Raw genomic sequence first — 22,845 nt, 5'->3', positions numbered from 1 at the left:
GAGAAAGAGGAATGCTTTTGCACTGCTGGTGGGAATGCAGATTGGTGCAGCCATTACGGAAAGCCATATGAAGATACCTCAAAAAATTAATAATGGCCCTGGCTGGTGTGGGCTCAGTGGATTGCATGCTGGCCTGTGAACCAAAGAGTTGCTGGTTTAATTCCCAGTCAGGATACATGCCTGGGTTGCAGGCCAGGTCACCAGTAGGGGATGCTCAAGAAGCAACCACACACTGATGTTTCTCTCCCTCTCTTTCTCCCTCCCTTCTCTTTTCTCTAGAAATAAATAAAATCTTTAAAAAATACTTTAAAAAATTAAAAAATGTATCTTCCTTTTGAGCTAGTGATCCCACTTGCGGGAATATATCTGAAAGAATCCAAAACACTAATTTGAAAGAACATAAGCACCCCTATGTTCATTGCAGCATTATTTACAATTGCCAAGAAATGGAAGCAGCTCAAGTGTCTAGCAATAGATGAATGGATAAAACAACTAGGGGACATTTACACAATGGAACTCTATTCAGCTATAAAAAAGAATAAGGTGGGTGGGCTGGGATGAGAGTAAAAGATAGAAAATTGTACTTGAACAATAATTAAAATAAAACTATTTAAAAAAAGAAACTTAAAAAAAAGAATAAAATGTTACCTTTTACAACAGCATGGATGGACCTGGAGAACATTATGCTAAGTGAAATTAGCCAGTCAGAGAAAGACAAATACCATTCGATTTCACTCATATGTGGAATCTAACGAACAAACTGATCTAACAAGCAAAACAATATGAAGCAAAACTCATAGAAGGAAAACAGGATGACAGCTAAGGGAGGGGATGGTGAGGGGGTAGAGCAATTGAGCAAAAGGGAAAAAGAGTATAGACATGGGCAACAGTTTAGTGATTGCTGGGGGGAGGGTGGTATAAAGGTCTAAATGGTAATGGAAAAAATACAATAAAGATTAAATAAAAAAAAAAAGAAATGAAAGATTACTATAGGATATTCTTGACATATTGTACATACCAATAACTGATGCCCAGAAATCTGAATTATTGCCCGAACAGAACTAGGAATATTACCTGCATTTCTAAATTCTAGTTATCTTCCCTGGGAAGCACAAATTTTATTTGATTTAGAAATCAAGGACTTCTGGTAAGAGTTTTATATTTTTATAGCACTTTAAAACACAACAAAGAGAATAAACCTAATATTACTCTGACCTGGCAATGATATCGTAGAAATGCATTTTGTTTTCCCTCTCTTCACTTAAAGCCTTCAGGAGACTGGTGAAAGTGCCTGAATTTTGCAGCTCCTGCATGGTATCTGTAATCACATCACTGAGAAACTGCCTGGGAGGAGAAAAAAAGTAAGTTAATGATACACATATTTCCCTACATTCACAAAGAGCTACAGAAGTCAGACAAGACCCAGAAGAAATAACATAAGTAAGTTTGAATTATTTCTGGAATGACAGAGTAGTTTAGTATCAGAAAATCTATGAAAGAATTCATCACACTAGTAGAGGCAAAAGGAAAAAAGCCATATGATCCTTGCAATAAATGTAGGAAAAACATTTGGCAAAATTCAACACATTTATTTGTAAACAAACAAAGGGCTCTTAAAATACTAGAAATAAAAGACAACTTTCTTAACCTGAAAAAGTCTACATACTTTTTTAAATATATATTTTATTGATTATGCTATTACAGTTGTCCCATTTTCCCCTCTTCACTCCCCTCCACCCTGTACACCCTCTCCCACCCATATCCCCTTTAGTCATGTCCATGTGTCATACTTATAAGTTGTTTAGCTTCTACATTTCCCATATTGTTCTTGCCCTCCCCCTATCTATTTTCAACCTACAATCTATGCTACTTATTCTCTGTACCTTTTCCCCCTCTCTCCTCCTTCCACCCCCCTGCTGCTAGCCCTCCATTTCTGTGGTTCTGTTCCTGTTCTAGTTGTTTACTTAGTTTCTTTTGGTTTTGCTTTAGGTGTGGTTGTTAATAATTGTGAGTTTGCTGTCCTTTTACTATACATGTCTTTTCTTTATCTTCTTTTCTTAGATAAGTCCCTTTAGCATTTCATAAAATAAGGGCTTCCTGATGATGAACTCCTTTAACTTGACCTTATCTGAGAAGCACTTTATCTGCCCTTCCATTCTAAATGAGAGCTTTGCTGGATAGAGCAATCTGGGATGTAGGTCCTTGTCTTTCATGACTTGGAATATTTCTTTCCAGCCCCTTCTTGCCCGTAAGGTCTCTTTTGAGAAATCAGCTGACAGTCTGATGGGAACTTCTTTGTAGGTTACTGTCCCCTTATCTCTTGCTGCTTCTAGGATTCTCTCCCTCCTTCATTTTTACCTTGGCTAATGTAATTATGATGTATGTGCCTTGGTGTGTTTCTTTTTGGGTCCAACTTCTTTGGGGCTCTCTGAGCTTCTTGGATTTCTTGGAAGACTATTGTCTTTCCCAGATTGGGGAAGTTCTCCTTTATTATTTGTTCAAATACGTACTCAATTTGTTGCTTTTCCCCTTCCCCTTCTGGTACCCCTATAATTCGGATGTTGGAACATTTAAAGATGTCCTGGATGCTCTTAAGCTTCTCCTCGTTTTTTTTTTGAATTCTTATTTCATCATGCTTTCCTGCTTGGTTGATTCTATCTTCCTTCTGGACCACTGTATTGTTTTGAGACTCAGTTTCCTTCCCTTCACTATTGGCTCTCCTCCATGTATCTTCCTGCATCTCTTTTATGGTAACCTGCATCTTTTCATCTAATTTGGGCCCAAAATCAACCAATTCCATGAGCTTTCTGATCACCAGTGTTTTGAACTGTGCATCTGATAGATTGGCTATTTCCTGGTCGCTCAAAAGGATGAGTCCTGGGGGACTGATCTGTTCTGTTGGAAACATGTCTCTCCCTGTCTCTCCTTTTTTTTTTTCTTTTTTTTCCCCCCGGTCTGGTTGCTCTTGTTACGGTGAGGGGCGGAGCCTTAGGTGTTCACCAGGGCTGGGCACCCCAGTCGCTAGATTGTGACGTTATATGTGGGGGCGGGGGCGGGGGCGGGGCGGGGGCGGGGGCGGGGGCAAACAATGGCGGTAGTTCCATTCTTCTGGGATCTCAGACCCTTCTCTGGGATCTTGGGCTGCAAGCTCTGCCCTGGTCCACAATCGCCGCCTCACTGGGTCTGCCAGCCGCAGCTTGCGTACTCAGGGACCACCACTGCGTTCTTGCACACCGGATGGCTGTTGTGCCAATTTCACGCCAAGTTTTCCCCAACTTCCACGTGCCGCCAACCCGCGCCCGCCTGGCTCGTCTTCTCCTACCAGTCTGGATGTACGGGTCTACTTCAACTTCTTGGCTGTCTGACTTCCATTCAGATAAATCCTCTATCAGTTCTGGGTGTTATGCTGTCTGTAAATTATTCTTGTTCTAATCTTGGTTGTGTGAGGAGGTATGGTGCGTCCACCTATTCCTCCATCTTGCCGGAAGTTCCCCATTATTTTATTCTTTATATTTTTCATCATTTTTGAAATAGGTCATAATTTTTTTAAAATTATTTTTTTATCTATTTGACTTCAATTTTGAGGCAAGCCATAAAGTCTTTTTTATTTTTATTTTTAGAGAGAGGGGAAGGGAAGGAGAAAAAGAGAGAAATATGAATGTGTGCTTGCCTCTTGCATGCCCCCTACTGGCCCACAGCTCAGGCATGTGCCCTGACTGGAAATCAAACCAGCAACCCTTTGATTTGTAAGCAGGCACTCAATCCACTTAGCCACAGCATCTAGGGCTTAAATGCAAAACTTTTAAAATGCTTTTTAATGTTCTGATATAGAGTCAGCAAAAATTACACTTTCTATGTTACATAGTAATTTATAAGTAATAACTCATTCAAAATTCAATAATTTTTCTTAATAATCAAGTATATTAAAGTCAAGAAACTAAAAATCTATGAGCCTCCCACTAAGAATAAAAGGGCATTAACTAGATCAGGCAGTTTATAGCAGTACACGTTTCTGTCATGTTAGTAAATCTGGCCCAGACTGATTTGAACAAGAGACATTAATCTTCTAATGCAGGGGTCCACAAACGCTTTCTGTAAAGGGACAAACAGTATATATATTTGGCTTTGCAGGCCATAAAGTCTCTCTTGCAACTACTCAGCTCTGCTGTTATAGTATGAAAACAACAATACATAATATGTAAATAAATGGGCAATTATAAATTCCAATAAAATGTATTTTCAAAAACTGACTGCAGGCTGGGTTTGTCTAGAGGCCCTAGGTAATTACTATAAGCTCTCATTTACCAAAAATCCTTATCATAATGTTATACCCTCTTTTAAACTTAACAGACTTTTTGTTAGCAAGTCAATTGACAACAACAACAAAAAAATGAATGAGACCGTGGAAATTGAGACTGCCTTCTTTTTAAAAGATTTTATCTATTCATTTTTAGACAGAGGTAAAGAGAGAGAGAGAGAAACAGATTGGTTATCAGTTGCCTCCCTCAGGCCACCACCAGGGATGTGGCCCAGAATCGGTGATGTTTTCATTTTGCAGGATGATGCCCAACCCACTGAGCCCAGTCACTACAGTCAGGACAAGACTGTGTTTAAAAAACCATCAGGATTGTAACTGAAATAAGCCAGTCAATGAAAGACAAATACCATATGATCACACATAAAACTGGAATCTAATGAACAAAATAAATTAATAAGTAGATTCAGAGGCACAGAAACATAGGACAGACTTGACAGCTATAAGAGGGGAGAGGGAAGGTGGGGACTGGTTGGAAGAAGGTGAAGGGATTAGACCAAGAACATATATACATGACCCATGGACATGAACAACAGTGTGAGGCCTGACTGTGTGAATGGGAGGAGGGGGACAAGGGGGGAAACTGAGACAGCTGTAACAGTATAAACATTTTTTTAAAAAATCAGGATTAAAACATAGCTTTAAATTTGTCTACCTTGATAATGACTGTCTCTTATTTATGGATAAATCATCACAATAGCTACCAATTTGTACCACAATAATGTTGCAAAGTTGCTATTATTTTCTCAATACTTGCTCCCTTACTTTCAATTGCATCACACTTCCTCTAGGCAGTGGTTAGTTAACCATAACATCGGCAGCCACTTTGGATTAAGGACCAATCTATGAGAAAACAGCCAGCCACCCTTGCACCCACCCACTCTTTATCCATCTAAAAATACATTGTTACAATTCCAAATATGTTCTCCTTTCTTACCTATCAATTTGAATTTTCTTCAGTGTCTCTGTAGTAGTTATGGTCTGCTTTGTAGGTTTTTGGAGGACAAAATCCTGCATTTTGTTAAATCCGTTGGCAAATTGACCTCCTTGTCTGATTTCTGGCAACTTGGGTTCTTCTTTAGGCAAGAATGCACTGGTTATTTTTGAGGTTCTTGAGACCACTGGAGATTTTTCCATACTTTTTTCTTCTAAATTCATTTCATTGTTTTTCTTCTAAAAACAATAAATGATTTATGTAAGACAGATTTTAGAGTTAAAAAAACAAAGCTATAAGAGGGTCTCTCCCCACATTTTCCAACCTCATTTTTTCCCACTTGTACTCTATACTAGAAGAAAATTACCCTTTTCTTCAGCCACACCAAACCACATGTCCTGCTGTTTGTATCTTCGTGACTTTAGAAAACATTCCCAACTTATCACCTGGTAAACTTTCAGACTATAACCAAAGATAAAATTCATCATAAAATCTATTAGAAACCACTTACCATATTGTAATTTGTATAAATATCTCCATTAGATTGTAAATTCTATTACAGAAACAAAAGTATCTTAGAGATATTGGTTCACTTTAAATTATTTTTGGTATAAGATTGGATATTAAATAACTGGCCATCTTTATAACTCCATTACTTAGACCAATACGTAGGGTATAGCAGACTTAAATGTTCAATGAACACATATGAATTTGAAATATAAAGAATGAATTTATACAAAAAAGCAGAAGTTGATAGTACATTTAGTGGTATATATTTCAAAGGTCATGTGGGGAAAAGCCAAAATAATTTAATTTTTTTAAAATTTTATTTCTTAGCCCTGGCTGGTGTAGCTCAGTGGATTGAGCGTGGGCTGCGAACCAAAGTATCGCAGGTTCGATTCTCAGTCAGGGCACATGCCTGGGTTGCAGGCCATGGCCCCCAGCAACCACACATTGATGTTTCTCTTTCTCTCTCTTTCTCCCTCCCTTCCCTCTCTAAAAATAAATATGAATAAATAAATCTTTTAAAATTTTTTATTTATTGATTTTAGACATAGGGAGAAACATCGATTTATTGTTCCAGTTATTCATACCTTCATTGGTTGATTCTTTTTTAAAAACATTTTTATTGATTATGCTATTACAATTTTCCCAATTTTCTTCTTTTATCTCTCCTCTGCCCTGCACCCCCCAACACTCCAGCATTCCCACCTTAGTTCATGTCCATGGGTTTTACATATAAATTCTGAGTCCTCTGTTTCCTATACCATTTTTTCTCTCTCCCCATCTAATGACTACTAATTATGCTTCTTCTTCCCTGTACCTTTTCCCCCTGCTATTCCTCCCTTCCTCCTCTGAAGTTCTTCCACTGAACTCCCTCTGTGTGATGTCCTCTTCCCTGATTCTGTTTCTGTTCTGGCTGTTTGCTTAGTTTTTGTTTTCATTGTTTGTCTTTTCTTTTAGGTTCATTTGTTGATAGTTGTGAGTTGATAGTTGAACATATGTAAATATGTTCCAGTTGGATTTCTATTTTCCCTTTTTATTCCAAATCATTGCTTTAAGTCCTGTTTTCTTTCTTGTCACGGTTGATTCCCTGAATATTTTGCTTTATTTTATTTTGGGTATCTTTCATTTTTTAAATTTTTCCACCAAGTTTGCCCTGACAGGCATAGCTCAGTGGATTGGGCATGGGCTGTGAACCAAAGCATCACAGGTTCGATTGCCAGTCAGGTCACATGCCTGGGTTGCAGGCCAGGTCCCCAGTGGGGACCACATGAGAAGCAACCACACATTGATGTTTCTCTCTCTTTCTCCCTCCCTTCCCATCTCTAAAAATAAATAAAATCTTAAAAAAAAAAATTCCACCAAGTTTAATCAGCTCTGTGAGCATTTTGATTACCAGGACTTTAAATTCTCCATCAGATAGGTTGGCTATCCCCAATTGCTTAGCTCTCTTTCTGGAGTTTTGCTCTGTTCTTTCATTTGGGCCCTATTTCTTTGTCTCAGCACACCTGTTAAGTTGTAAGAGTGGGGCCTTAGGTATTCACCAGCGTACAGCAGCCCTTCTTGCTGCACTGCAGGGCTGCCTATTGGGGAGGGGCCAGAAAGGGAACAACACAGCCCACTTTCCAACAAACTCTCATGTGAGACTGGGAGTTTCTCTCACTGTGGCAACCGTCATAGTCCTTAGTCAGCTCCGAGTCTCATGTTCGTCTTCAGCCAGCCCTGCCCGCATCATCACAGTTTTCCTCAGCTGGCCCCACCTGCACAGTCCACCTCCTCGCCCACAAGTCTGGTTGTTCTGGTAGACTTTTAATTTCTTGGTTGTTAGCGCTCCATGCAGTTTGATTTTCTGGCATTTCTGGTTGTTTATTGATTTTAGACTGGTTGTTATCCTCTTTTTGGTTGAGTGAGGAACTGAAGGGTTTCTACCTATACCTCCATCTTGGTCGGAACCCACTGGTTGATTCTTATATGTGTACTGACTAGGGATGGAAACCACTACCTTGGCCTATCCAGACAACATTCTAACCATCTGAGCTACCTGGCCTGGGGTCAAAATAATTTATTTTTTAGATGCAAACTTGAATACTAAGGAGCAAGCATTACCATAGGAACAGCATATGTCTTTTTATTCATTATTCCTATTTAATCTGTGGCTAAAATCTTAAGCTATGGAAAAGCCATACAACATAGTGAATATGCATATGCACTCTGAAACTAGACTTGCTTGTTTGAATATTGGCTCTATCTCTTACTAAACTGTATTGATTTCAGGCAACTATTTAGCACCCCTATGCTTCCATTTTCTCATTGGTAAAATTGGTCTAAGAATAGCATAGGCCCTCATAGAGTTCTTATGAAGGTACAATAAATTAACATACATAAAGGATTTAGAATACACAGAACTATGTAAGTCCTGCATTTGTTATGATTTACTTAAATTCTTGTACTGATCCCATGCAAAGAAAGGTTTGTCTGCATATCAATACACAAAGCCTAGGCCTTCCTTAGCAAAATTTCAACTAGCCTAGAAAATTTTTTTAATATCCTTAAAAGATTAGTAAATACAGCCATGGCTAGTGTGCCTCAGTGGATTGCGTGCCATCCTGTGAAACAAAGGGTCGCCCTTTGATTCCCAGTCAGGGTATATGCCTGGGTTGTGAGCCAGGTCCCCCAGCAGGGGGCACATAAGAAGCAACCACACATTGATGTTTCTCTTTCTCTCTTTCTATCTCCCTTTCCCTCTCTAAAAATAAATAAAATATATTTTTTAAAAGGTTAATAAATACAGACTCAACATCACTCTTCTTATATAAACAATAAACAGAGATTCAGATCTGAGGAAAATAGCTATAGGCAAGGATAAAACTAATTGCTGCCTTAAATAAGAATTAAATTTCAGCCCTGGCTGGTGTGGGTCAGTGGATTGAGTGAGGGCCTGCGAACCAAAGGGTCACCAGTTCCATTCCCAGTTAAAGTATATGCCTGGGTTGCGGGCCAGGTCCCTAGCAGGGGCACATGAGAGGTAACCACACATTGATGTTTCTCTCCCTCTCCTTCCCTTCCCCTCTCTCTAAAAATAAATAAAATTTAAAAGAAATTAAATTTTTAAATATTCCTTTAAATTAACATTGATTTGATTGACTATAAAGAGAAGCAATAGAATTTCAGCAATTAGACTGAAATTTATCTGGACATAAGGAGAATTTCCAATATACAGATGGTGATTTTAGATTCGTTTGTCTAGGAAAGAAAGGGGAAATGTAAGACCTAGGAAGCTCTGTTTTTTTGACTGCCCTATTTTTCCTTTACCCCTATGCTTAGGCATCTGGAAAAGGAAGCAAATGTGTCAAACTGATTTACTGATTACTAGAAATAAATATGAATTTTTAGAAGAAAACTTTAAAGAAACTAAATGTTCTATCTAGTCCAGCCACTAAAAAAGATTTTTATATAACATGCACTATGTACAATATAAGGTATTAAATTCTAAGAGATAAGAAAACGGTATTTCCTTCGAGGAGTCTTTTTCCAAACTTAGGTCCAATTACTCCCACTTCTGATATCTGGTATATTAGTATAGTTTCGTTATTCCATTTCATGATTGTAACAAATGAAAATCTACTTGATGTCTTTAGCTATAAAAATGGCTGTAAAAAAAGGAATAATGCTAACCAACCTTTCATCCCAAAGTTATTCTAAGGCTAAACAATATAAAACCTTTGGAAAAAAAAATCCACATACATACTAAGGTTTTAAAATGTATATCCTATGCCATACAGTTTAATGGCACAGTAAAATTAATGCATTAGAACTATAGTACTATGAAGTAAAAACAAAAAAGTCATCTTAAGAGATCCACAATTTTGTTAAATTATGGAACTAACTTGCACTGAGAAAGAGGTTTTAGGATGCTGTTAATCAAGGTAAGAGAGCAAGTCTTTATTATTTATACTTCTATAAAATCATAAGCAGAACCTCTACTTAAGTGAGAAAATTTTGTGACTAAATACCATCATTAAAAAGAATAAAACAGTACAAAAGTTTTGTTCTTTTACTTATTGGAGTGGTGAGCGCAGCCAAGCACTGTTTATAAATTTATGTTTTTCATTCTTTCTTAAATTTCTATAGTGGCAAATTACCATTTTTTATGACTGAAATTAACATTGATAAGTATTATAAGACTTCATCTTGTTAACTGAGTATCTTCTCTTTTTATTTTGGATCCTTACTGAAGGAGACAATAAATAAGAAGGAAACACTAGTTTCTTATGTACTATATGTTAATTATCTTAATTTATTAATTAGAGTATTATTTTAAATGCATTGAAAGGCTGAGTTCTTGGGCCTCCAATCTCTTTACCATTCATAAATTGATAAGGAAATTAATTTGCTGTGAAGTTCCTACAATATCCATTAAGGTCATTTTAAAATTACTCCAAAACTCAGAATGTTAGCATTGGAAGTGATCATATAGATCATTTAGTTGAAATTTCATCATATTTTACAAGTGAGAAAACTAAGACCAAGACACTAAAATGAATCACTCATAGCACACAACTAAACTGCAAAGGCCTCCTGACTCCAAATCCAGTGTTCTATTAAAATCTTGTATGAACTTGGAAAATTTTTTTAAAACTTTGTAAACCCAGATTATACAAATAACAACAATCATTTTTAAATCCTCAGGAGCAATTAAAGGGAAATTTAATTATCTAGTCACAACAAATATATACTTCTTTTCTGTTAGACATAGAAAGCAATTTACCCTCATTAATGTAGCAATTTTCACACGTCATAGAATCAGAAATAAGAATACTCTCTGTACAAATTACATAAGGTAATTTGCTAAACTTAATAAATATGTATTTGGGGGCTTTGGGGAAATCATTAACTTTGTCACTCTTTATAGACATTGGTGCACTTCCACATGAAAAGTAGGGAGCATCTACTTACACTTAATATTCTACAATGACGCTGTCCATAGTCTACAATGACACAAACCACAGTAACTTACACAGAGGAAAAAGTTACTGAAATAAAAAGATTTTTATATTCATGCTCTAAGATGTTCCCCCAAATATTTGTTTTTGTGTGTATGAGAATTTATAACTCCACAAAGCTACTTTCTTCTTAGATCCATGTAGTACTTTTAATATCCATACTAGATCATTCAGATTACTAAACTTTCAGAAGAGGTTAAAAAACAGCTGTCCTCTGTTAATTAGATGTAATTCGAAACCAAAGCGACTGTATATGCACTTTCATAGTTTAGGGCTGCTCTAAAGTCAAAAACCTTTTCTCTTGTTTCAGAGATATTTACATCAAATTAAGACAATTACAATGGTTCATAGATATGACAACCCAAATATCATTTTCACCTATCCTGTGTAAGGGAGTTAAGCATTCATAAGTTTCTCTAATAAATTAAGTGCATTTTCTCAACATAAGTAACACAAGGTATTCTAAGTGTTTTACATTTATATCAGTGCATTATTTTCAAATACTAAATGGAATGAAATTGTAATTAATGGTTATATTATATTTAGCAGATTATGGAATCTATCACATAAATCAATTCATGTCAATACCATACTTTACTCAAAAACAACTCCACAGGCACATACAAAATAGAAAACAAAATTTGTTTTTTAAAAAATTTAAAGTATACTATCTACTTGAAATTACACTTAAACAATTTATTTTCACAAAACAACTAATTTTCAAAACCCTTTACTAATTTTGGCATTAGGAAAGTTCAATCTATTTGCATCTTCTGTTTTGTCATCCTATAAATGATGCTATCATATCCAGGATCCATGTTCCAAATATTGTAAGAGACGATAATCACAGCCAAAGCCAAGGTGATCATGATCCAAAGTATCATGTTGAAAATCACTGGATACTCAAAATTATACTTATATGCAAGTTTATAAGGACTTGGTGAGCTCTCTTCTTGTTTTGCCTCAAGGATAGTCCTTGTCTTCCTCACAAAGGATGTGTCAAATGATCTGACAGTCACTAGCTCTACCAATGCATTCCCATCATAAAGATTATACATGTCATCTGCAAACTTTTGCAGAATATCAAGAAGGACCTTAGAAGCATCTCTGAATTGTTCAGAACCTTCTCCATAATGTTTCCCAATTTCATCCAAACCTGCCAGTTCCAGTGTATATAAATCAGGAGAATGATCCTTGGCTAGATGCTTATGTTGAGACAACAAACCTGAAATATCACATAGAACTTGCAGTTCAGAAAAAAAGAGCAGATCAACCTCATTGTTCCCACTTAGGGAACTGAGGGGAAGTGAATTAAGAACAGAGTTTTCTTGAAACAGGCGATTGTGGAGCTGTGCTAATGTGACTGAAAGATCTTCAAAAACGGAATTTGCCTTCCCCGTCATATATACTCTTTCCTCACTGGGAGCCAACTGCAAAACTATAGGTGTTTCTTCAGAAAATAAGGAGTGAATGGAATCTGCAACACTGTCCAGACTAAAAGGAACTTCATCCTCCAAAGGATACGAAATGGCACTGCTTGGAGGTAGAGTGAGTTTGGCCATTCCCTTCACTGTCACCAGAATGGTAGCTTGAGGACGACGGAATAGGTTACCAACCGCAAGTCCAGGCCAAGAAAGGTCTTCTTTCACAGAGAAGCCCATGGCTAATGCAGTGACATCTGGGATTCGCTCTCCTGGTATAGGCCAATTTCCGTTGCGGAAAACAACATACTCTGGTGATCTTAGTATACTAAACTCATTCCCCAACACACCGGCCACCAAGGACAGAAGCACTAGGAGCAGAGCCATGGTTCCGCGCAGGCCACAGCAGTGCAGGGAAACAGGCAACGAGCTGGCGGAACGTGAGTGGTCACCGCAGCGCCAGTGGGTAATGCGCTCCCGCTGGTCCTGGCTCCGTGAGACAGCTCCATCGTTGTGGTCACCTCTGCTGGGGCAGCTGCCGCTTTCTCCAACAATCTCCAGCTACCAATAAATATGTATTTGTATTTAAATGTTTTATTTTATATCTATAACCTAAGTTATTAAAATTAATAAACATTTAAGAATTTATAAAGCTTTTCACACAAGTTGAGTTTTTTGGTAACTCAGTAAGTGCTTTGAGAAGTCCATAACATCACTGAAAATGTAATGGCTGACACAGTGTTGTGACGGATATTCAAAAAGTAGATTGCAACATATTCTACGACAACAACAAAGTAATTTCTAATTAAAGCAATGTTTAGAAGGTCCAGTAGTTCAATTTCTTCCTGCTAGTGTCAGAGTGAGCTTTTAACAACTGAAAAATATAAACAGATAATTCAGTAATTTGACCTCAGAGCATATACTGTATTTATCATGATTTAGCTATAGGCCTTTTGAATAGTGTCATCATATTAAAAGACAAGGACATTATGATTGGTAACATACCTTGAGCTATGGCTATTTCACTCCATCAACTTAGAGCCCACATGTTAGGTAATTATTATAGCCTTTTATCTGAGATAAAGATGCTATTTCCCAAGTTAAACTTAATGACAGAGGTACTATAAATGATGGAAAAAGAAAAAAAGAGATTAAATAATAGTGAGCATATATATACCATGAGGGTACTTTGTCTTCTTTCATACTGAACTGGCATAATATAGTTTAGAATAGAGAGCTGGTCTGTGGTATCCTCCAGAACTGCAGAGATCCTCAGCATATCTAGAATGGACAGTGGCTCTATGACTTCTGGGATGGTATCTATGTCTGCTTCTTTGGCTGTTTCTTCCTCTTCTACAACACTAGGTGGTTCGCCTGTCACTGACACAGTCACCTCAGAATATCGAGTTTTTAGAGGAAGACTTGAGGCTCCCAGTTGGCCTCTGCAGAAAGAATAAAGAAAAAATAAGTCAGCCACCAAATGTTTTAAAATTACTTAAATGTTTTAAAGCACAGGCAGCATGTACATTGGCTCCTGTGAAATCAGTATTGTTGTATGTTACAACCAAGATAAAGAACAAAAGTAGGAGTTTGCATGTGATTCTGCTAAATATTTCTCAGTGACATTTTGACCATCCATAGGCAAGCTACTTATTGTTTGATAAAGTAATGTAATCCATGAAATTTGGCTATGCTTAACCAATTTGAATTTAAACCAAAATCGACTTTTTTCCTAGCAATATCTTTAGATGCCAACCAAGTATCTCGTGATTAGTGAAAAACAGACTGTGCTAGCTAGTCTCCAAGGTGGCCCACATGATTCTCATCTTCATGTCCTTTGCAGTCTCCACCACAGAGGACTAACCTATGTAATGAAACTGATATTGTGGGTGCCAAGGCTACGTGGTAAAAGACATTGCAGCTTCTACCTTACTCTCTCATATCTCTCTCTCTGTGAAAAACCAGCTGTCTTGTCAAGAGGAAGTGCTATGGATAGGGTCATGAGGGTAAGGAACAAAGGCCTCTTGCCAAAAGCCAGGCAACATGCCAGCTCTATAAATGAGGCATCTTGGCAGTGAATCCTCCTGCTCCAAGTATCCAGATAACTGCAGCCCTGGCCAGCTTTAACCTTATGAGAGACCCCACTCTAGAACCATCATCTAAACTGCTCCCAAATCTTTGACCTACAGAAACTCTTAAATAATAAATGTTTATATTTTAAGTAGATAAGTGTTAGGGTAATTTGTTACACATCATTAGATAAGTAATACACAGAAATTTAACATACAGGATAATTTAAATAAATACACACAAAATAAATTGAAATTTTGAACATACTCTTCCATTCTTCTTAACTTAGTTTTGTTAATGTCCAAGGTACATTTATAATCTCACAAAAATGAAATAACCTAAAATAAGAAGAAAACATCGACATTAGCTTCAGTACTGCATGACATTTAAGTAATTTTTATACTCTTTCATTCAGAGAAAACTAAAGAATTACAAGAGCTGTGGCTTATGTTTTTTTTGCTTATTAGAAAAGTCTTAGAGATGGAAGAATCATCATCTAGTGCAGTTCCATTAAGTTACTAGCTTAATTATTAGTAGATAAATGCAATCTGTGAGTCTCTTTTTAAGGGAAATTAATATCCAACATAGTTTTCATATTTTTATTATATTCTGATTTTTTAAAATTGGTAATCTCTATGTAATGGATTTACTTTTCTGTTGTACTGATTTCTAAAATATTTAATTAGATTACTCTTTCTCCTGATCTGTCCATAACAGAATTTACTCCAGCTGGACTTAAAGAACATTTCAGATTGCACCTAGAAAAACATATTTATCCTGAAAATCAGTTTAATATATCTATCAAGATATTACCACTCCTTGGGCCTGGTCATGTAGCTCAGTGGACTGAGTGCCAGCCTGAGAACCAGAGGGTCACTGGTTTGATTTCTAGTCAGGACACATGCCTAGGCTGCAGGCCAGGTCACCAGTAGAGAATGCGTAAGAGGCAACCACACATTGATGTTTCTCTCCCTCTCTTTCTCCCTCCCTTGCCCTCTCTAAACATAAATGAATAAAGTCTTAAAAAAAAAATAAAGAAGAGAGTAGAGGGAATTTCAGGGAACAGGGGAAGGGTTCACGGGAACAAACTTAAAGGACACATGGTCATAAACTAAGGGGAGGGTGGTAATGGGAGGGAAGTGGGGAGGGGTGGGAGGGGGGCTGGATTGGGATTAAAAAGGAGAAAACTATTTGAACAATGATTAAAATAAAAAAAAAAACTAAAAAAAAAAAAAGATGTTATCACTCCTCAATAAACCAAAGTCCTTTCTGCTTAAAAGAGCTTTAAATTTTCTCTGGAGAATTTTATCTTACACTGAATAAACAGTGAATGGTTAAGTTTTCAGTGTGATTTTGTCTACAATAAAATGGTCCTAGAAGAGTGATACAAATATGTCTTACAAAATGAAAATTTCATATGCAAAAATTCAAACATAAAACAGAATGCTTATGTGAATTGGAAAAAAAAAAAAAAAAAACCCATACTGCAAACTAGCCAAATTTTTTGGTGCAAGGGCAGTCTTAGGAGAAAATAACATGATGTTAATAAGATTCTTTTCTTTTGTTGTGTTATTTTTCCATTTTTTCAGCTTGGGGCATAGGTCGAAGTTCTTCACATAGGTAAAATAGGGCTATGTGTAAGCAGTATCTAGTGCTTTTGTCCTGTTTTAGCTTCTCGCTTCCTCCTTCATCTTGACATCAACAACCTCCAATATAAACCATCACCAAGTCCTGTAGATTTTACCTTATATTTCCATACTCCCCAACTCCATGCTGGACCATGTTGTTTCTTGCTTGAACTACTCTAATGACCTTCAAATTGGAAGTGATCTTTTAAAAATGAGACTGATCCGACTTTCAGCCAAGATGGAGGCGTAGGTAGACACACTGTGCCTCCTCACACAACCAAAATAAAGTCAGCAACAATTTAGAAACAAGATAAAAAAAACAGATCTGACAGAAAATTGAACTGTATGGAAGTCGGACAACCAAGGAGTTAAAATATACACATTCATCCAGACTGGTAGGAGGGGCAGAGTTGGGCAGCCCGGCGGAGGGGTCGCGGCACAAAAAGCAGTGGCACCGGACAGGTAACGCATCCCCAGCACGTAAGGCATCCCAAGTGCAAGACTGCAGTGGGTGGACCCTGGGCGCACAGGCGGCTGGCAGACCCAGCGAGGTGGCGACTGTGAGGCGAGGCACTGCGCGCAAGGCGCCTAGTTGTCCAGGCCACATTCACACACAGATAAACCAGGCAAAATTGGGCAGTGAGACAGACCGAGCAACCCAGCGCTGGGAAACAGAACCTTGGGACACTGATTGAAAACACCTGTGGGGGTTGAGGCGCAGGAAGAGACTCCCAGCCTCACAGGAGTGCGCTGGAGAGACCCATGGGGTCCTAGAATGTACACAAGCCCACCCACATGGGAGTTAGCACCAGAAAGGTCCAGTTAGCTTGGGGGAAGAGGCGGAAGGACTGAAACCCAACAGAGAGAGGGGCAAGCGCCATTGTTTCCTCTCGGACCCCGCCCCCACATACAACATCACAACCCAGCGACTAGGTTGTCCCACCCTGGAGAACACCTAAGGCTATGCCCCTCATACGTAACAGGCACATCCAGACCTAACCCCCTGCCCCCCAAAATTGCTCAAACAGAGGAACAAATCAAAGCCCCAGAGCCAGTACTTTTAAGCGACCAAGAGATAGCCAACCTATCAGATGCACAGTTCAAAGCACTGGTGATCAGGATGCTCACAGAATTGGTTGAATTTGGTCACAAATTAGATGAAAAAATGAAGGCCATGATAAGAGAAATGAAGGAAAATGCACAGGGAACCATACATAGTGATGGGAAGGAAACTGGGACTCAAATCAACAGTTTGGAGAAGGAGGAAGATAGAAACAACCAAACAGAAAAGAATGGAGAAACAAGAATTCAAACAAATGAGGAGAAGCTTAGAAACCTCCAGGATATCTTTAAACGTTCCAATATCCAAATTATAAGGGTACCAGAAGGGGAAGAGGAAGAGCAACAAGTGGAAAAGTTATTTGAACAAATAATAAAGGAGAACTTCCCCAATCTGGCAAAGGAAATAGACTTCCAGGAAGTCTAAAAAGCTCAGAGTACCAAACAAGTGGGACCCAAGGAGGAGCACACCAAGGCACATCATAATTATATTAGCCAAGGTAAAAATGAAGGAGAGAATCCTAGAAGCAGCAAGAGATAAGGGGACAGTCACCTACAAAGGAGTTTCTCAAAAGAGACCTTGCAGGCAAGAAGGGGCTGGAAAGAAGTATTCCAAGTCATGAAAGGCAAGGACCTACATCCAAGATTAATCTATCCAGCAAAGCTCTCATTTAGAATGGAAGGGCAGATAAAGTGCTTCTCAGATAAGGTCAAGTTAAAGGAGTTTATCATCACCAAGCCCTTATTTTATGAAATGTTAAATGGACTTATCTAAGAAAAAGAAGATAAAAAACATGTACAGTAAGATAACAGCAAACTCACAATTATTAATAACCACACTTAAAACAAAAACAAACTAAGCTATCAACTAGAACAGGAACAGAAACACAGAAATGGAGATCACATGGAGGGTTAGCAACAGGGGAGAGGGAGGAGGGGAGAGGAAGAAAAGGTACAGAGAATAAGTAGCATAGATGGTAGGTAGAAGATAGACAGGGGGAGGGCAAGAATAGTATGGGAAATTTAGAAGCTAAAGAACTTATGACACATGGACATGAATTGAAGTGGGGGAATGTGGGTGGGAGAGGGTGTGCAGGGTGGAGGGGAGTGAAGAGGGGGAATGAGACAACTGTAATAGCATAATCAATAAAATGTTTAAAAAAAGAAAATATAAAAATGTAAAAATAAAATAAATACATAAATACATAAAAATGAAACTGATCTTTTAAAATTGAAAACCTGATCATGTCTCTCTGCAGAACCCATCAATGGTTTCCCATTGTCTTAGTGCAAAAATTAAAATTCTTAACTTTGCCCTTAAGTCCTTCATGATCTGCTCCCCCCCTTTGTTTCTCTCCAGATCTATTTGGCACTGTAGTTTTCTTGCTGTCATGGCTCCAGCCTCAATGGGCTTCCTCCAGTTCTTCAACATAAAAGAAAAACAACAGCCCTAGTTGGTGTGGCTCAGTGGATTGAGTACCAGCCTGTGAACTGAAAGGTCGCAGGTTTAATTCCCAGTCACAGCACATGCCTGGGTTGCAGGACCAGCCCCCAGTTGAGGCATATATAAATCTAATGTTTCTCTCCCTTTCTTTCTCCCTACCTTCTTCTCTCTAAAAATAACCACAAATCTTAAAAGAAAGAAAGAAAGACAACAAAATGAAGTTGATACTGTCAAGAGAGCAATCTAAAAGGGAGCCAGAAGTCCTCTGGGAAGCTGAGTTAACTCATCTCCCTTTATGTAAAACTGAACTTTTGAACTGGGCTAAAACAAACAGCTACATCCTGATACAGGTCCTATGTATGACTCTGAATCAATGAACTCTCCATTAAAAAAATAAAATTTCACACAAAATTTAGTTCAAAATGGATCATGGACTTAAATGAAAATATAATATTATAACACTTTAAGACAAACATAAAAGAGCATCTTCAGGATCTAGGGCATCCTTTGTTGAAAGGGCTATCATTTCTCCACTGAACTGCTTTGCAATTTTTGTCAAAAATGACAACAAACTCACAACTTTCAAAAACTGAACCTAAAAAACAAAAACAAAAACAAACTAAGCAAATAACTAGGACAGGAACAGAATTACAGAAATGGAGATCACATGGGGGGTTATCAGCTACGAGAGGGAGGGGGGATAATGGGAGAAAAGGTACAAGGAATAAGAAACATAAATGGTAGGTACAAAATACGCAGGGGGAGGTTAAGAATAGTATGAGAAATGGAGAAGCCAAAGAACTTATATGTATGACCCATAAACATGAACTAAGGTAGGGGAATGCTGGTAGGGGAGGTACAGAGCAGAAGGGAATAAAGGGGAGAAAAATGGAACAACTGTAATAACATAATAAAAGACACTTTAAAAAATAAAATTTTCACCTAGCAATAGACATAAACAATTAATCATGTATAGCATCATAGTGTCAGTATTTTTGCCAGCACCGATCACAAACTTTTTCCAAGCAGCTTGTATGATCCCTTTGGAAGCCCCCCCTTTCTGTCTTTACAAACTCTCCCTTTTCTCCCTAGAACATTGATGGGGTTTCTACTCAAAGTCTGTGTCTCCCAGCTTACAATTCCTAAAAAAAAAAAACAAAAACCCAAATAAAGCTTTTGTTTGCCTTGCAGTTCTTATTCAAAATTGATATAGAACTGCAGGGCAAACAAAAGTCCCACCAGGTGACAGCTTAAATCATTGGCATTTTGCTAGGTATCTGCCTTTTGCCCCTCTAGATCCCTGTCCACCATTGTCTGTGCTCTGAGACTGATCCTTATAAATCAATGGGAGATTCCAAAAGAGATCCACAGTATAAGACTGTAAAGTCAGGTGTTTATTCCGGCAGCTCCCACCCTACCGGACCACCATTGGTTGGCTATGTTTCTCTACCTAAGGCCACAGCTCCTGTCAGACAATCCTCTCCATATTACTCTCTCACAGGCTCAGGTAACTTCTTCCCCATGTGCCTATAGACTGCATTATCCCTTATAGTTTCACTCCTGCCTGTACCTTTATAAGCAAGCTCCTTATTAAACTGTCTTCAACTCTGCCAACTCTTCCAAGGCAACAATGACATAATGTCCTACAATGACATGCATACATTTTTATATACAATATGCAAGGTCTGTCCAGAAAAAATCCAACCATTGTTAATATAATAACAGTTTGCCCAACATCAATGTAACCTGGCAGCTAAGGAGAGTGGACTAGAATGTGCATGTGTGAACAATGATGATGTCATTGTACTAGTCAGTGGTAGTAGTAGATACCATTGAGTGAGCATGTGTACTGTGTGGTCATTGCATTCAAAATGACTGAGTGAGTAGGCCAATGAATCTGCACCAAATTTTGTGTTAGGCTTGGACATTCCTCTGCTGAAACTATTTGGATGATTCAGAAGGCTGCAGCTATGGGTGACTGGTGATTGGCAGCTTCATCATGACAACACACTGGCTCATGCATCATGTCTTGTGTAGAGTTTTTTGGTGAAACATCAAATCACCCAGGTGACTCAGCCCCCTTACAGAAGAGATATGGTACCCTGCAACTTTTCCCAAAACTAAAATCACCTTTGAAAAGGAAGAGATTTCAGACAGTCAATGAGATTCAGGAAAATATGCCAGGGCAGCTGATGGCAATTAAGGTAACTATGTGAGGTCCTAAGGTTTCTACTTTAGAGGTCTGAGGTGTCACTGTCCCATGTACAATGTTTCTTTTATTTTGTATCTTCTTTAATAAATGTCTCTATTTTTCATATTACATGGCTGGATACCTTCTAAAAAGACCTCATATATATATATATATGTATATATGAATATATACACATAGATGAAATTTACCTATAACATGGGTGATACATTCTGATACTTTTGATTCTATCATATTTTGCTTAAACAGGATTATAATCATGATCTACTAATAAGTCACTACCTGTAGTTTGAAAAATACTTTAACTGACACTTCTGCAAGTGACACTTTCCCCGACTCACCAGGCTGGATCACCTCTGTTCAAGCACTCACTGTACTTACTTTCCTGCAGAGCTCTCTTCACAATTTGTAATGTTTATGTCAGTTTCCCCCACTAGACTGTTAAGTTCAGTGAAATCAGGAACCATAATAATGATACTATTGTATCCTAAGTTTCCGGCACTATGCTGAATGAACAAAGGAATAAAACTCACGATGTGTTATTCTTCCCAGGAGTACTTTTCTAGTACATTTAATAGTGGAATTGCTAGCACATTCTCTAATAGTGGGATTTCTAGTATATTTTTGGGACAGAGAAAATTAATGGGGAGGAGTGGGCTATAAAGGTATACAAACTGTATCCTAATGTATTTATAAGGATCTAATTTTAAATGATTGCTCTGCACCTCTTCTTTCTCATTCCTTATCCATCAGCAAATCTAGTGGATACAGATATTATTTTAAAATGTATTTTAATATACAGAGTGTATTTTAAATACAGATTGTATTGTAAAAGTGTATTTTAAATACATTTAGAATATATTCAGAATTCCAGTACTGATCATTTGTCTACACCCATAATTCTTCAAGATCTTTACAATAGCTTCCAAATGATCTCCATGCTAGGGCCCTTGTTTCCCTTCAGACCCAACACAGTGCCTCTATTAAAATGAAAAGTCAGACTAAGTAACTCTTCTGTAGATAACTCTCAAGTGGCTTCCCATTTCAGAGTAAAAGACTCCTTTTCTTTTTAAAAAGATTTTATTTATTTATAGATAGTGGGGAAGGGAGAGAAACATGGATCGTTGCCTCTACTGGGGACCAATCCCACAACCCAGGCAGGTGCCCTGACCAGGAACGAACCAGGGACACTTAGCTTAGCTAAACAATGCCCAACCACCTGAGCCTCACCAGTTAGGGCTAAAAGCCTCCTTTTGGTCCTTCTTGCTTAATTTTTTCCCATAGAGAAAACTTTTCTCACATTACCTTCTAACGTGCTAAATACTTTATTGATTGTCTTGCTCCCCTACTAGAAAGCAAGCTCTACGAGAGCAGAGATTTGTTGTTTTGTTTACTGCACTGTCTCCCAAGCCAGCAACAAAGTTTGGCACACGGGAGTCATTCGATAGACTGTTCAATAAATGAATGGATCCTAGTAACCCAAATGAATGTTCAATAATTAGGAAAAGTAAATCTCCGACTCCCATTAATCTATCTCATCATGCTCATCCCCAAAGGCATTACTAAAGACATATTATGTGTGTGCACAGCGCTACATGGTATGGATAGAGGTAAGAACTTAAGTCATTTCTGCATTTCAGGCATGATGTTGGGCGCCCCGACAGTTTGCCTGGTCGTTTTCCTGGTAAAGAATAAGGCTTGCTCTGACGGGTGTGGCTCAGTTAGTTAGCGTCTTCCAGGGCCACCGCTGGATTCCCGGTCAAGGGCACCTGCACGGGTTGCCGTTCGGCTCCCCAGTCGGGACTCGGGACTCGGGACTCGGGACTCGGGACTCGGGACTCGGGACTCCGGACTCGAAACAGAGGCAACGAATCCCTCTCCCTCTCTTCCTCTCTCTCTCTAAAAATAAATAAATAATCAATCAATCAATCAATCAATCTTTTTTTTCTTTTTAAGGAGTAAGTCCTTTTCAGAGCCCTTAATCTCGGGGACAAACAAAGGACAGAGGTAAGAACTTAAGTCATTTCTGCAAAAAGATATACAAGTAGAAGGAAGGATTGAGGAAGCGGGGGTGGGGGGGGGGGAGAGAAGAGCACCTCGCTCCGCGCTACCGGCCTTTCTCTTCCAGGCTACGATCCGAGAGTCTCAGACCGCACTACTCCCGTGTGGTAGGAAGGAAAAACAACCCCATGTTGGCGAATCAAGTCTGGAGTACCCGAAGCCGGGGGGCATCCTCCACTCCGCCTTCACTTTTTCCA

The 22,845-nt window shown here is 38.4% G+C and overlaps 1 protein-coding gene across 6 annotated transcripts in view; it reads right to left on the bottom strand.

Moving 5' to 3' along the window:
• Positions 1-22,845, bottom strand: part of IQCG (IQ motif containing G) — a 94,177-nt gene that overhangs the window by 71,251 nt on the left and 81 nt on the right. For 4 of the 6 annotated variants that reach the window (XM_045850950.1, XM_045850951.1, XM_045850953.1 and 1 more), the window contains exons 1-5: positions 22,684-22,844; positions 14,515-14,585; positions 13,355-13,619; positions 5,253-5,488; positions 1,216-1,344 (exon numbers count right to left, since the gene is read on the bottom strand). In XM_045850950.1, the coding sequence (XP_045706906.1) occupies positions 1,216-1,344; positions 5,253-5,488; positions 13,355-13,619; positions 14,515-14,522 (638 nt within the window). In that variant the 5' untranslated portion in view covers positions 14,523-14,585; positions 22,684-22,844. Of the gene's footprint in view, positions 1-1,215; positions 1,345-5,252; positions 5,489-9,516; positions 12,739-13,354; positions 13,620-14,514; positions 14,586-22,683; position 22,845 lie in introns of those variants that run through there. The other 2 variants (XM_045850948.1, XM_045850949.1) reach the window with 2 other exon arrangements.

This window comes from Phyllostomus hastatus, unplaced genomic scaffold, assembly GCF_019186645.2.
Source record: "Phyllostomus hastatus isolate PE091 unplaced genomic scaffold, TTU_PhHast_1.1 phas_contig_86, whole genome shotgun sequence".
In the NCBI taxonomy this organism is placed as follows: domain Eukaryota; kingdom Metazoa; phylum Chordata; class Mammalia; order Chiroptera; family Phyllostomidae; genus Phyllostomus; species Phyllostomus hastatus.
Note: the sequence above shows the minus strand (reverse complement) of the source record. Positions and strands in the feature narration are given on the sequence as shown.